General features: G+C 44.7%; 1 protein-coding gene and 1 non-coding gene across 2 annotated transcripts; both read left to right on the top strand.

Annotated features, from left to right (window-relative positions):
* Positions 1-1,867: 1,867 nt before the first annotated feature.
* LOC134675735 (uncharacterized) lies at positions 1,868-7,921 on the top strand. Its single transcript, XM_063534045.1, has 3 exons — positions 1,868-2,933; positions 2,997-3,218; positions 3,951-7,921. The coding sequence occupies exons 1-3, from the start codon at positions 1,868-1,870 to the stop codon at positions 7,919-7,921; spliced, it is 5,259 nt and encodes a 1,752-aa protein (XP_063390115.1).
* A 2,418-nt stretch (positions 7,922-10,339) lies between these two features.
* Positions 10,340-10,412, top strand: Trnad-auc (transfer RNA aspartic acid (anticodon AUC)). The gene has a single exon. It is a non-coding gene; the product is annotated as a tRNA-Asp (tRNA).
* Positions 10,413-11,911: the final 1,499 nt, after the last annotated feature.

Here is an 11,911-nt window from a genome sequence, read left to right as displayed (position 1 = left end):
GATCGGAGCGGTGCCGAGACTCTCGACGAGTGTGTATAGGCGACATTTATTAATTGTAACCCGTATCAGGCGTGGCTCACTCCGCGACTTCGTCGCTTTGCTACAGGTAGCTAAAAGTACATTCGTTCCGCCCCAATTTTGGGGAAAGCCATAAGCCGCGCGTGGCGCTGTCGCCGCCTAGCGGCTATATCTGTACTGATCGTAACAGACGCGTTTTGTTAGAGAGTGTGTCTTCTGTACGTAGTACTATTATTCATTCTGTGCCCGTATCACGATAGGTCTATAATTGGAGCAACACTTGCAGCATTTTAACGGCGGTTCACGCGCCGTCGAACCGTCCCGGCTGTCCCCCGCAGCTCGTTAGGGTGTCCTGCTACTCCTGCTCTCTTCACAAAGCGAACTGACGTTTGCTGACCGACCAGCTTCATTCTGACCTCAACGTACCGCCCAACCTACCGCAGTCAGACTTCGATATACCTACATCCAGTACACGTTACTTTATATGAACATAATATATCGAGCACATGCACATGAAAATCAAGTTAAATCAACATGAACATAGCAGCCATATAAATACATAATAATTCCTAATCTGAACGGGAGCTCTCTAAGTGGAAACTTGCATGAGAATTTTCTCATGAAAGTTTCCAGAAATTTCGGAAAATTTCCGAATGTTCTACAGTTTTCACATTGCTGCCATCTGCATATCATTTACACATGACTTACATTGTATGATAGGTATAGTTGCAAAACTCTGAAATTGGAAAGGTCTCATATTTTAAACAAAAGTTAAACGCTTTCTGAATAGATTAGCTGCAGTTATACCTAGTTAGGCTGCGTGTACACTGTCGCACACCGAGTGCACAAACTTGTCATATGAGGATTTAGGACTGAAATACATTCGAGGAGTTTACATTTTTTATTATTATATTTAAAATAAAATAACATCTATGAAAAAAAATATTTTCAAGGTCTTCTCAATTCTTTTTCGTCTCCCAATAATAGCACATTGTTATTAACATACGTGAAAAGGAACTAATACTTACTTAAGTACTACTTAATTTTAAGTACTATTTACTGATAAGTATATTTTTTTTTCATAAATCAAATCAAATCAAAAATTCTCTATACTTTTAACTTTAGGTACCGAACGATACTTAACACAGGAAAAAGTGGCATGATTTTTTTTAGTTTAAACTAAAGTGAGCATGTTTTTATGTAAAAATATAAAAACTAGACCAATTTACGGTTAAAAATTAAAATTAATTTTATCAACAATATTCTGATATGTAAATTAGTGTATAAAACCCTTAAATAACTCCGAAAAAGCAATCCCAGTACAAACATAAAATCAATCTATTCTCTACGTTCGAAATTTGAAAATAATCTTTTCGCCTTTTCATTCGTTAACAGAAGTAACAAGGCCGGAAGATTGTTTCGATTTGCCTCGTTTTTGCGGCAACTGATTGGTTGTTGAACCAGAGACAGGTAGTTGATAAGGACTAGTATTCTATATGTTGGCGACTGGCTGGCGCGCGACCTCTTTCGAACATATTATTTGTAAAACCTTTGATTTACCTTTTGATTTTTATTATGTCAATTGAGTCTGCCTGTCACCGTGTTACAAATAACATCCTTGTACATAATATTGTTTATTAAAATGCTTAATTATACGAGTATAACGCGTTTCCATCATCCCATTAGTCATAATATTACAGTCCACTTCATTAGCTATCATTTTGGTCCATTCTCGCCGTAGTTTTACCATTCCATCGAAATTCAGTTGTCAAATTTTTTCAGGTAAGTCATTGTAAATTTTAATTTCATTGTAAAACATTGTTTACATTACTTACGTACATTTTTCATCATGGTGGAAACACGTAGTAAGACAAAGGCAGACCCGACGGCTACGGAATCCGACCGGGTGCAGCGCGAACGGCGTAATCGTTCACCGCGCGGCGCCCGGCCGGGTTTAGCCACGAATAACGAAGGTGCTTCGGCATTGCCTGGTAGTTCGAACATACAAACGACGGGCGACATTTCAACCAGCGCGGCACAACCGAAGCCCGCTGCTGAACGCCCAGATGCTCGAACTAGCTCGCTTACGCTCGCACAAGGCGATGTCAAGGCACCAACTGAAAGCGCTTCTAGTGTTCACAGTAAGCAATCGCACACCGTGCGCACACACTCAACGCGTTCTTCGGCGACCGTTCGCGCACAGAAGTTAGCACTTGAAGCGGACCTAATGCGGCGTCAGGTGGAGCGCGAGCGCGAACTCGCTCGACAACAGGCGGACCGTGATCGGGAGCAGGCGGAGCGCGAGTTTGAACTCGCGCGTCAGCAAGCCGTGCTCGCCCGTCAACAGGCCGAGGCGGAGCGGGAACTCGCTCGTCAACAAGCCGTGCTCGCCCGTCAACAGGCCGAGGCGGAGCGCGAACTCGCTCGTCAACAAGAGGATCGCGAGCGCAAACTCGCAAATCTCGAGTTCGAGGCGGAACAAACGGAGCTGCAAGCAAGAATCGCCGCTCTGGAAGCTTCAGATAAGTCTGCCAAATCTCGTAGTTCGTATTTTTCTGATCGCAACGCTGAAAGGCGCACTGCGACTTGGGTATCCGAACAGAATGCTAACATGACTACAGCAACTCATGGAAATATGCCTGGTGGGGCACCGATTGTCACCTCGAGTAACGCTCGAGGACCTAGTTTACAACCGGCCGCCACCGCCAACTCGGTATCTTTCAACGTGCCTATTGTCAACCAAGCAACCCTCTCGAAACCCACTCAAGCGCCCTTAACATACAACTACGACACAGTGGCACCACGACTACCAGTATCGTCTGAACATTCCTCCTCAGACCCTATTACAAAACTAACCCAAGCTATAAACTCACATTCAAACAGGCCAAAGAAGCCCGAGCTAATTACATTTTCGGGTGAGACTTCACAATGGATGGCTTTTAAAAGTAGTTATGAACGCACAAAACGCAATTTTTCAGCTGCAGAAAACTTAGACCGTTTGAACCACGCAGTCCGCGGACAAGCATACCAGTCCGTCGCGTCGCTCATGTGGACCTGCGGCTCGCCCGACGACATCGTGAAGGCCCTGGAGCAGACGTACGCCCGTCCGGAACTTCTGGTCGCCCGCGAGGTCGCCGAGCTCCGCAACACTCCAAAGCTAAGTTCTCCTCAAGACTTAAATGGTTTAGCAAATAAATTGCGTAATTTTATTACAACGCTCACTTTGCTCAAACAAAATGAGTACTTATCATCTCCAGAGCTCCTTCGGTGTATTTTAGTAAAATTGAGCGAGCACACTAGATCTCGTTTTACAGACTACGCATCAGCTCACGCGCCAGAGCAACAAAGTCTAACAAAACTTGAATTGTTGTCACAATTTCTCTTAGCCGAGGCCGACAAACAATTAAAATATAACTTTATTGCTGACAGTACAATTAAGGCGCCAACGCCACCAACGCATTCAAATGCACCACGCACTAATGCTCCAAAACTCCCGTTAAAAAAGGAAACAATACATGCTACGGTCTCTAGCGGGAATACATCTGAGCATTGCGCATATTGTAAACAAGGATCGCATAGGATAAAAACATGTAAGAGTTTTTTAAAGCTAACAGTTGACGACAGATGGCGCTGGGTCCGAGAAACAAAAATATGTTACCGTTGTCTCAAGTCTAAGCCACATACATGGAACAATTGCCGCGCGAAACGTTGCGGTGTCGATGGATGCCCTAGACGTCATAACGCACTCCTCCATGGCACAGAGACAGCCGACGGCAATCCCGACGCAGCTCCAAGCGGACAGAGCTTCTGTCTTCAGACTTCCTCTGTCAACCCTACATGTCCTGCCAATATAAATACTACTCAACAACATAACGAAATCGAACCTTCCGACAAAATCGCGAACACTACTGATTGTTCAATTAATGCAACAGGATCCTGCCCATCGACTTCACGCCCACACCCCCGAGGCCTGCTGAAAGTGGTCCCGGTTATAGTCGAGGGTCCTGACGGTGCGTTCGAGACAACAGCGATGCTAGACGACGGCAGCGTGTCATCTCTCATTGACGCTGACGTGGCAAAACGCATCGGCGCGAGGCCAACCCGCTCGGAGCGTCTTCGCATTGAAGGTGTTTGTAATATGACAGCGGAACTTGACGTAAGTTATGTTGATTTTTATGTACGCGGTCGCGACCGACCCGATCGTTACCTGATCGAACACGCGCGAGCCGTGGAACCCTTAGGGCTTCGCGCACGATATCCAGACACGATTAATATCACGGATTACGATCATCTGTCAGGTCTGGCAAACGAACTGTCATGTGACATTGCTTACCCCACCGTCCTAATCGGCGCGCCTGACTGGTATATATCCATAAGTCGCGAAGTGCGGTGCGGAAAAAAGAACGACCCTGTTGCCTCCAAAACCTTATTAGGCTGGGTACTCCATGGCGCACACTGTTTGTCGTCAAGGCCATTTGAATTTATAAATCACGTCACGGAAGATTTGGATACACTTATAAAATGCCAATACGACATCGACGCCTTGGGTATTACAAAAAAGGTCCCACGTCAAAACAGCGAGGATCAACGGGCTGTAGACATCTTGGAATCATCCGCTCACCAACTTGACGATAGCCATTTTGAAGTTAGCCTGCCTTGGAAGGAGGAGCTACCGAAAATTATACCAGATAGCTACCCACAGGCACTCTCACGCTTCAAGGCACTCGAGCGACAGATGTCAAAGGACCCAGCGTTTGCCGCATCCTTTCAACAATTCATAGACGACATAATCAGCAAGAACTATGCCGAAGAGTGTGACTCGAAGACTTATCACCATCGACCCGCACCAAATGCCTCTTGCGTCAACCCAGATGGCTCCATTCGCTGGTACCTGCCTATCTTTGGCGTCTATCATCCTCAGAAGAAGAAGCTGAGAGCAGTCCATGACGCGGCTGCCACAACAAAAGGCGTAAGCCTCAACAGTCTGCTTCTGCAAGGTCCTGACCTATTGTCGCCCCTACTTGACATCCTGTTCCGTTTCAGAGAAGGTGCGGTAGCCTTGAATGGCGATATCAAGGAGATGTTTCCCCAGATCAAGATTGCCGCAAGGGACAGGGATGCTCAACGTTTTCTCTGGCGTGACAAGAACGGCGACCTCAAGGAATATCGCATGTCGTCAATGATTTTCGGCGCAGTTTCGAGTCCTTTCATCGCCCTCTATATAAAAAACAAAAACGCGAAGACGCACGAAGTTGACTATGCCGCTGCCTGCAAAGCAATCATTGACGACCACTATATGGACGACTACCTTGGGAGCCACACAAACGTTGCTGACGCAGCTCAACTAGCCGCCGACGTTGTCACAGTGCATAAGAATTGCGGTTTCGAGATGCGAGCGTGGACGTCCAACCATCCAGAGGCACTCTCTCTTGTCCCGAAGGAACTTCGGAGCGACGCAACTTCGGACGTTTACCTGCCTCCCAGTAGTGACGTCGGCGTCTTGGGTGTTAAATGGAACCCACGTCAAGATTTATTAGGGTTTCGTGCCGTACCCCAGATACCGACCAGCACTTTGACAAAACGCATCCTTTTATCGAACGTCATGAAAGTTTATGACCCTCTTGGTTTTTTGATGCCGGTCGTCATCTGGGGTCGCATTTTGATTCAAAGATTATGGCGGGCAGGCGTTGGCTGGGACACAGACTTACCTGAAATGTACGTAAGCGAATCTAAAGACTGGTTTGCACAGCTGCAGATTGCAGCCAATATAAAAATCCCACGCTGGTACATGGTCAGGTCAGACTTGTCTGACGTCCAGTTGCACGTAATCGCCGACGGTGGCGAACAAGCCTACGCCTGCGTCGCCTATTGGCGTTTCACTTACAGCGATGACTCTGTATCGACAGCTCTCATCGGTAGTAAGGCCAGAGTCTGTCCCCTAAAACCGGTTTCCATCCCAAGATTAGAATTACAAGCCGCGCTTATCGCGTCGCGTTTTGCGCAAACAATTATGCAAGCTCACCGTTTTGAGCCCTCCGCAACCATTTTCTGGACTGACTCAACCACCGTCCTAAAGTGGATCCGGAGTGACGCTCGCGCGTTTAAACCTTTCGTGGCACACAGGTTGGGAGAGATATTGGAAACCACTAATCCGTCCGACTGGAGGTGGATCCCTACCTCTCTCAACGTCGCTGACGATGCGACAAAACCAAAACGAATTGACTTTACCGCAACTCATCGGTGGTTCACCGGTCCACAGTTCCTTGTTGAACAGTCTTGCACTTGGCCGACCGAGCGCGTCACTGACGAGGGAGAGACCTCATCAGACCCCGAGTTAAAATCGAATCTGATGGTTCTGCTCCTCGACACCCCACTCTCGAATTCGTTACCCGATCCAACGCGTTTTAGCTCCTGGCTACGTCTACTACGTGCCACCGCCCGTTTTCTCCAGGGCGCACGCCTATTCCGGCTTAAACTGTCTCGGCCAATAGATCCAAATTCCAAACTCTACATTGACAACACCACGTCTCCCCACCAGCTTCACGCGTCAGACATGATAGAAGCGGAAAAGATGTTGGTCCGTCAAGCACAAACAGAGAGTTTCCCTGAGGAATTATCGAACTTACGATCTTCGAAGCCAGTGCCCAAGAATAGTCGGATTAAGAAATTGGCGCCTACTCTTGACGGGGAAGGCCTAATGCGACAAAACACGCGCATAAGTTCCGCACCGGGAGTGAACGACGAGATGAAGTCACCCATGATTCTCGACGGCCGCCACTACATTTCACGACTCCTGATCCTCCACGAACATATCAAAGCCGCTCATCAGTTTAATGAGCTCGTCCTAAATGAACTTCGGCAAAGATATTCGATCTTAAGAGCCAGAGGAACCATCCGTAGCGTAGCGAGCGCCTGCTTGAAGTGTAAGAGATGGAACACGAAACCTATCCAACCTCAGACCGGCAACTTACCACCTGAACGTCTTGATCACCACAAAAGACCATTCACCCACGTAGGTCTTGATTACTTTGGCCCGATACTGGTGACATTATATCGACGGAGCGAGAAACGATACATCGCCTTATATACCTGCCTCACAACCAGAGCGCTTCACCTCGAAATCGTGAACTCACTCACTGCAGATAGCGCCATAATGAGCCTCAGACGCTTCATTGCTCGCCGAGGATCGCCCACCACCATATTTTCCGATAACGGGACTAACTTTGTTGGCTCTTCCCGCGAACTGCGCTCCCTACATGACAACTCGGTCGTAGAGTACGCCACTAATCACAAAATCGACTGGCGCTTCATCCCACCAGCATCCCCGTTCATGGGCGGCGCCTGGGAGCGGCTTGTGCGGACAGTGAAAGCAGCCCTCAGATCTTGCCTAACAAATCAACCACTGAAGGAAGAGGTCCTGTCAACGCTCCTACTCGAGGCTGAATCGATAGTGAATTCCAGGCCACTTACATACGTCCCGTCCTCCCCAGATGCACCAGAGGCGTTGACACCATTCCATTTTATTCTCGGCTCCTCATCAGTAGTTCCATGGACCACGTCGCTGACAGACGCAGACCTATCCCGACGATGTGACTGGCGGAGAACCCTGCGCCTAGCAGATCAGTTTTGGGCACGATGGCTACGGGAGTACCTACCGACGCTACGTGCAAGGGGACCGAACAACAACTCGCTGAACCTTAGTGAGGGTGACGTGGTGCTAATCGCTGATCCTACCCTTCCTCGTGGTTTGTGGCCACTAGGAACGGTAGCAAAGGTCTACCTAGGACCCGACGGAGCGGTCCGCGTGGCAGACGTCCACACCAGAGGGGGCGTGCTGCGCAGACCGGCCCGGAAACTTATCCTGATGGAGGCCGCGCCCCAGCCAGTAGCCACCAGTGGTTAGTGTTCCACTGGGGGTCCGGTATGTTGGCGACTGGCTGGCGCGCGACCTCTTTCGAACATATTATTTGTAAAACCTTTGATTTACCTTTTGATTTTTATTATGTCAATTGAGTCTGCCTGTCACCGTGTTACAAATAACATCCTTGTACATAATATTGTTTATTAAAATACTTAATTATACGAGTATAACGCGTTTCCATCATCCCATTAGTCATAATATTACAGTCCACTTCATTAGCTATCACTATACATACTTTAATTTCCAACCTACGCATAATTGTTCTATTTATATTGTTACATAGGAGGACCAAACATCAATAGACAATGTAAAGGTATTGATTTAGACCAGTGGTGGGCAAACTTTCTTCATGGGGGGCCAGAAAGTTTAGGAAAGTGTAGTGTGTAGTGTAGTTTTAAGTGGAGGGCCAGAATTGTAGCCAACATTTATTTTGTTTTGTGATAATCGTGGGCCAATGCCATATAGCCCATATACTAATTATTTCATAGGACCGGCGGCGGGCCGGATAAAATCCATTCGCGGGCCGGAGATGGCCCGCGGGCCGTACTTTGCCCACCACTGGTTTAGGCTACACGAGCAATACTGCTGCAGAAATGCAGCGCAATATTACTGCTGACAGCATTGCTACCGTATATTTGTTGTCGGTCCCATATTAGGATAGCCTTCTCTAATAAAGTCTTCTCGGGGCAGAGGTGTACGGTTGGAGCCGGTGTAGCTTTATTTGCCGTTCATAAGCGCATTGTAATATGCCTACTTGAATAATAAACTATCTTTATCTTTATATTATTATATTTATATGTCATGAATCCGGACAGTAACATCGATGTTGCAGCAGCCATCTTTGTAGGTAGGTATACATATACTAATATAAATAGGCACAGTCAGCTGCAGAGCCTGCAGAGCAAAAGGTGTCCTCTCTGCTTACAAATTTGTGTGCACCTACAGTTACCTAGTGTGCAACCGAAGTTTCGGTTTTGGTAGGTTTCGGCATAAAATCATGTTTCTATTTCAATCATGAAACTAGAGTAAAACTGTGTATATAATAGTTATTTGTTTTACAAGGGGGCAAAGTTGTTGTTTAACCGCTCGTGCTAATATTGATACCCGAGCAAGAGAAAGATTCCAAAATTCAACCACGAGCTACGCTCAAATTTTTCACCACACCAACACATAAATGTAAAAAAATCAAACAAAATCAAACCAAATCAAATTCATATGAATGCTATTAAATATTTACCATCTAAAATCATTTCATCATCATTTAAAAGTCAATTCTACCAGCAAACTTATGAAAACAACTCAAAATTTGCATTTGATTACTTTGCCTCACATGTGAAATACTGATAGCAAAGTGCAACTTTGCTATCCGTTTTTGAAGTGCAAAGTAAGCCTTTCCAAGCTGGTGTGGTGAAAAAGACATTATTGGTCTTTACTATTCACTCATCTCTGATTAAACGAATGAAGCACAAGAGTAATGTTTATTGAAAAGCCGCCATTTTCGTTTCTCGTTTCAAAAGTGCAACGTTTTCACGCGTTTCATTTTGCTGCACCAATGTGCAACGGGACCAAATTAACATTGCATCGTATTTCTGTCCGCTTGCTGTGTTTGCTCTGTCACTTGTTTTTCTTAATTTTCGTAGTAGCAAGTAATACTCGTGTTTTATTTTATTTGCACTCATTAATAATGGCATAACTTGGAATACGATTGGAACTGATTGTCGAACGAATATTTTATCTTATTAACGCAATTATATTCAACAATCAGTCTATGTTTTTGGGTGAAATTAACCCTGATGCATTGTGGTTATCTCGAAAACCGGATAAAACAGTTTTTTTAATGTCATTTATTATTTAACTTAATTTTTGTAAAAGTGGGCGATTTAGGTAAATTACTTAATTGGCGTGTCCTGTTACTACTAAAATAAGGATTTGAAATCCTTAGATTAATAAGTAGGTAGATGTCTACCTAGGCTTAATCTTAGATTTAAATCTGCATTGCATTGTGGTGCTGTTTTTGTTTAACGATCATACCACTATGTTATTTTTTGCCTTTTCCACTAAAACTTATCTCTCTCTCTATTATATCTAGATATCAGCAAAAACAGAATCTACTGCAATTCTGGAACAAAGCCAGCAGCTGTCTCTGTCTTACACGTGTGTGCCAAGGACAGCAACAGCAACACCAGATGCCATGGAGAAAAAGTTTTTAAGGAGATTAAAGACATGATGGATGTGCAATGTGAAGTAAATATAATTTTTTTTGAAGCAGGGAAGCTAAATATTTGAAAATTTTCAACTACGATTTTTTTCTTTAAAAAACCTACTCGACCATGACCATGGTGATACAACCGAATTTATTTAAATTTTTAACAAGAAGATACGTCTGCGGTGGCTTAGCTAGTCTTGGTGGCTCAGATGGCAGAGCGCTGGAGTATCGATCCAGAGGCCGTGAGTTCAAGTCTCACCCAAGACAGTAATTTTGAATTACAAGACAGTTTTTTTGAATTTGGAATTTATTCTAACCTAATTTATTGACGTCTTATTTCCACGACTCCCGTTGTTGAGCTCTCCGTCTGGACCCGCCACGTCCTTATTTCGCTTATTTTGTTATTTTTATTTCATTTTTAAATGTTTAAATGAAAGAAATTATTATATAATAATATAAGCATATACAGACTATGCACAGTACCAATGTATGTTCGTTAGGTACTACTTGTATCGATTTAATAATTTTATTAAATGTAAGACCTGCCAAGTCCAAAGGAGTGAATTGTATCATTTTGATATTTGAGGTTGTCAGGCTGATCTGGTAGGTATTGGGATTGGGTAGGAAACCCCACATCAAATATAGGGTCAACTCGTCAATTTACTATTTTGGCACAAGTAGGGTTGCCATATGGAAGAATTAAATGTCCTGATAAAAATCCGGACATCACCCTAAAAATCCGGACATTTCTTGTAGCAGAGATTTGGCGTAGCTTGAACGACGCCCCGGCGGCGCGCTGCTCTCTGCGGTGTACTGTATCGTGGATCTACTTTTCCCTTTCCCTTCGCCCGATCCTGTAGCATCCTCCCCGGGCGCGCATTTTATTTTTATAAGGTTATTCCAAAAAATCCGGACATATGCCAAGTCCGCCCGCAATCCGGACAAGGGGTCAAAAATCCGGACATGTCTGGACAAATCCGGACGTATGGCAACCCTAGGCACGAGGCAGCTACGTTAGGTATATTATATTAAATGACGTTCCTGCCAATTTCCCGCCTGGCTGCTCCCGGGCAACACAATGGCACTTCCGTTCCCAGAACTACGAGTAATGACTACCAAGACAGGCAAGACATCATTCGAAAATATCACTAAGACTTGTCATTATACTTGTCATTACTATATTATTTACAATAGTCCTCGGGTACCGTAAAATGTCCTTATTTTCCTCGAGAATTAAATTTGCTCCAAAATTCGGATATTTTAAATTATTAAATTATGGTGTATATACATTATGTATACATTATGCCGATTTAAAGTAGACCATCATCTACTACTATCATGGACCATGATTCGTGGTATTCAATAAGGTTGTGATTTAGTTTGAATGTAATAAAACTGTTAGAGCACAATTACCCATGCAGTTGGGAGTAAAGTAAACACAAAAGGTTGGGTCCGAATGAGTTTTTAAATTGTAGTTAAAATGTTTATTCAAAAACAGCATCTTGTATACCCGCTTAAACCCTTTTATATTAGTCTAAGAAGTCTAAGGTGTCCGACCCAAATGCTATTCTTGACCGCTGCAGACTTTTCTGTAAGTGTTACGATTCGGTTCAGTGTTTAGGTGTCTGTCAGCAGTTGTGCACAAGCTAAATCTCATGATATTTGTTATATTTTAGATCGTCTGTCTCGTTCGTCTGGCGGAATGCAGAGGAGTTAACTTGGAGGAATTAACATCGTCTGTGGCAACAGGTATGTGTTGGCCCTTA

The sequence above is a fragment of the Cydia fagiglandana genome, chromosome 23 (genome assembly GCF_963556715.1).
Source record: "Cydia fagiglandana chromosome 23, ilCydFagi1.1, whole genome shotgun sequence".
Lineage (NCBI taxonomy): Eukaryota > Metazoa > Arthropoda > Insecta > Lepidoptera > Tortricidae > Cydia > Cydia fagiglandana.
This window is presented reverse-complemented; position numbering and strand designations above follow the sequence as displayed.

Excerpts from the sequence above, each read along its gene's own strand:
- LOC134675735 (XM_063534045.1), top strand. The coding sequence starts at position 1,868 with ATGGTGGAAACACGTAGTAAGACAAAGGCAGACCCGACGGCTACGGAA. Across the intron at positions 2,934-2,996 it reads CGAGCTAATTACATTTTCGG|CTGCAGAAAACTTAGACCGT; the intron begins GTGAGACTTCAC and ends GCAATTTTTCAG. Across the intron at positions 3,219-3,950 it reads TGGTTTAGCAAATAAATTGC|GATCCTGCCCATCGACTTCA; the intron begins GTAATTTTATTA and ends TTAATGCAACAG.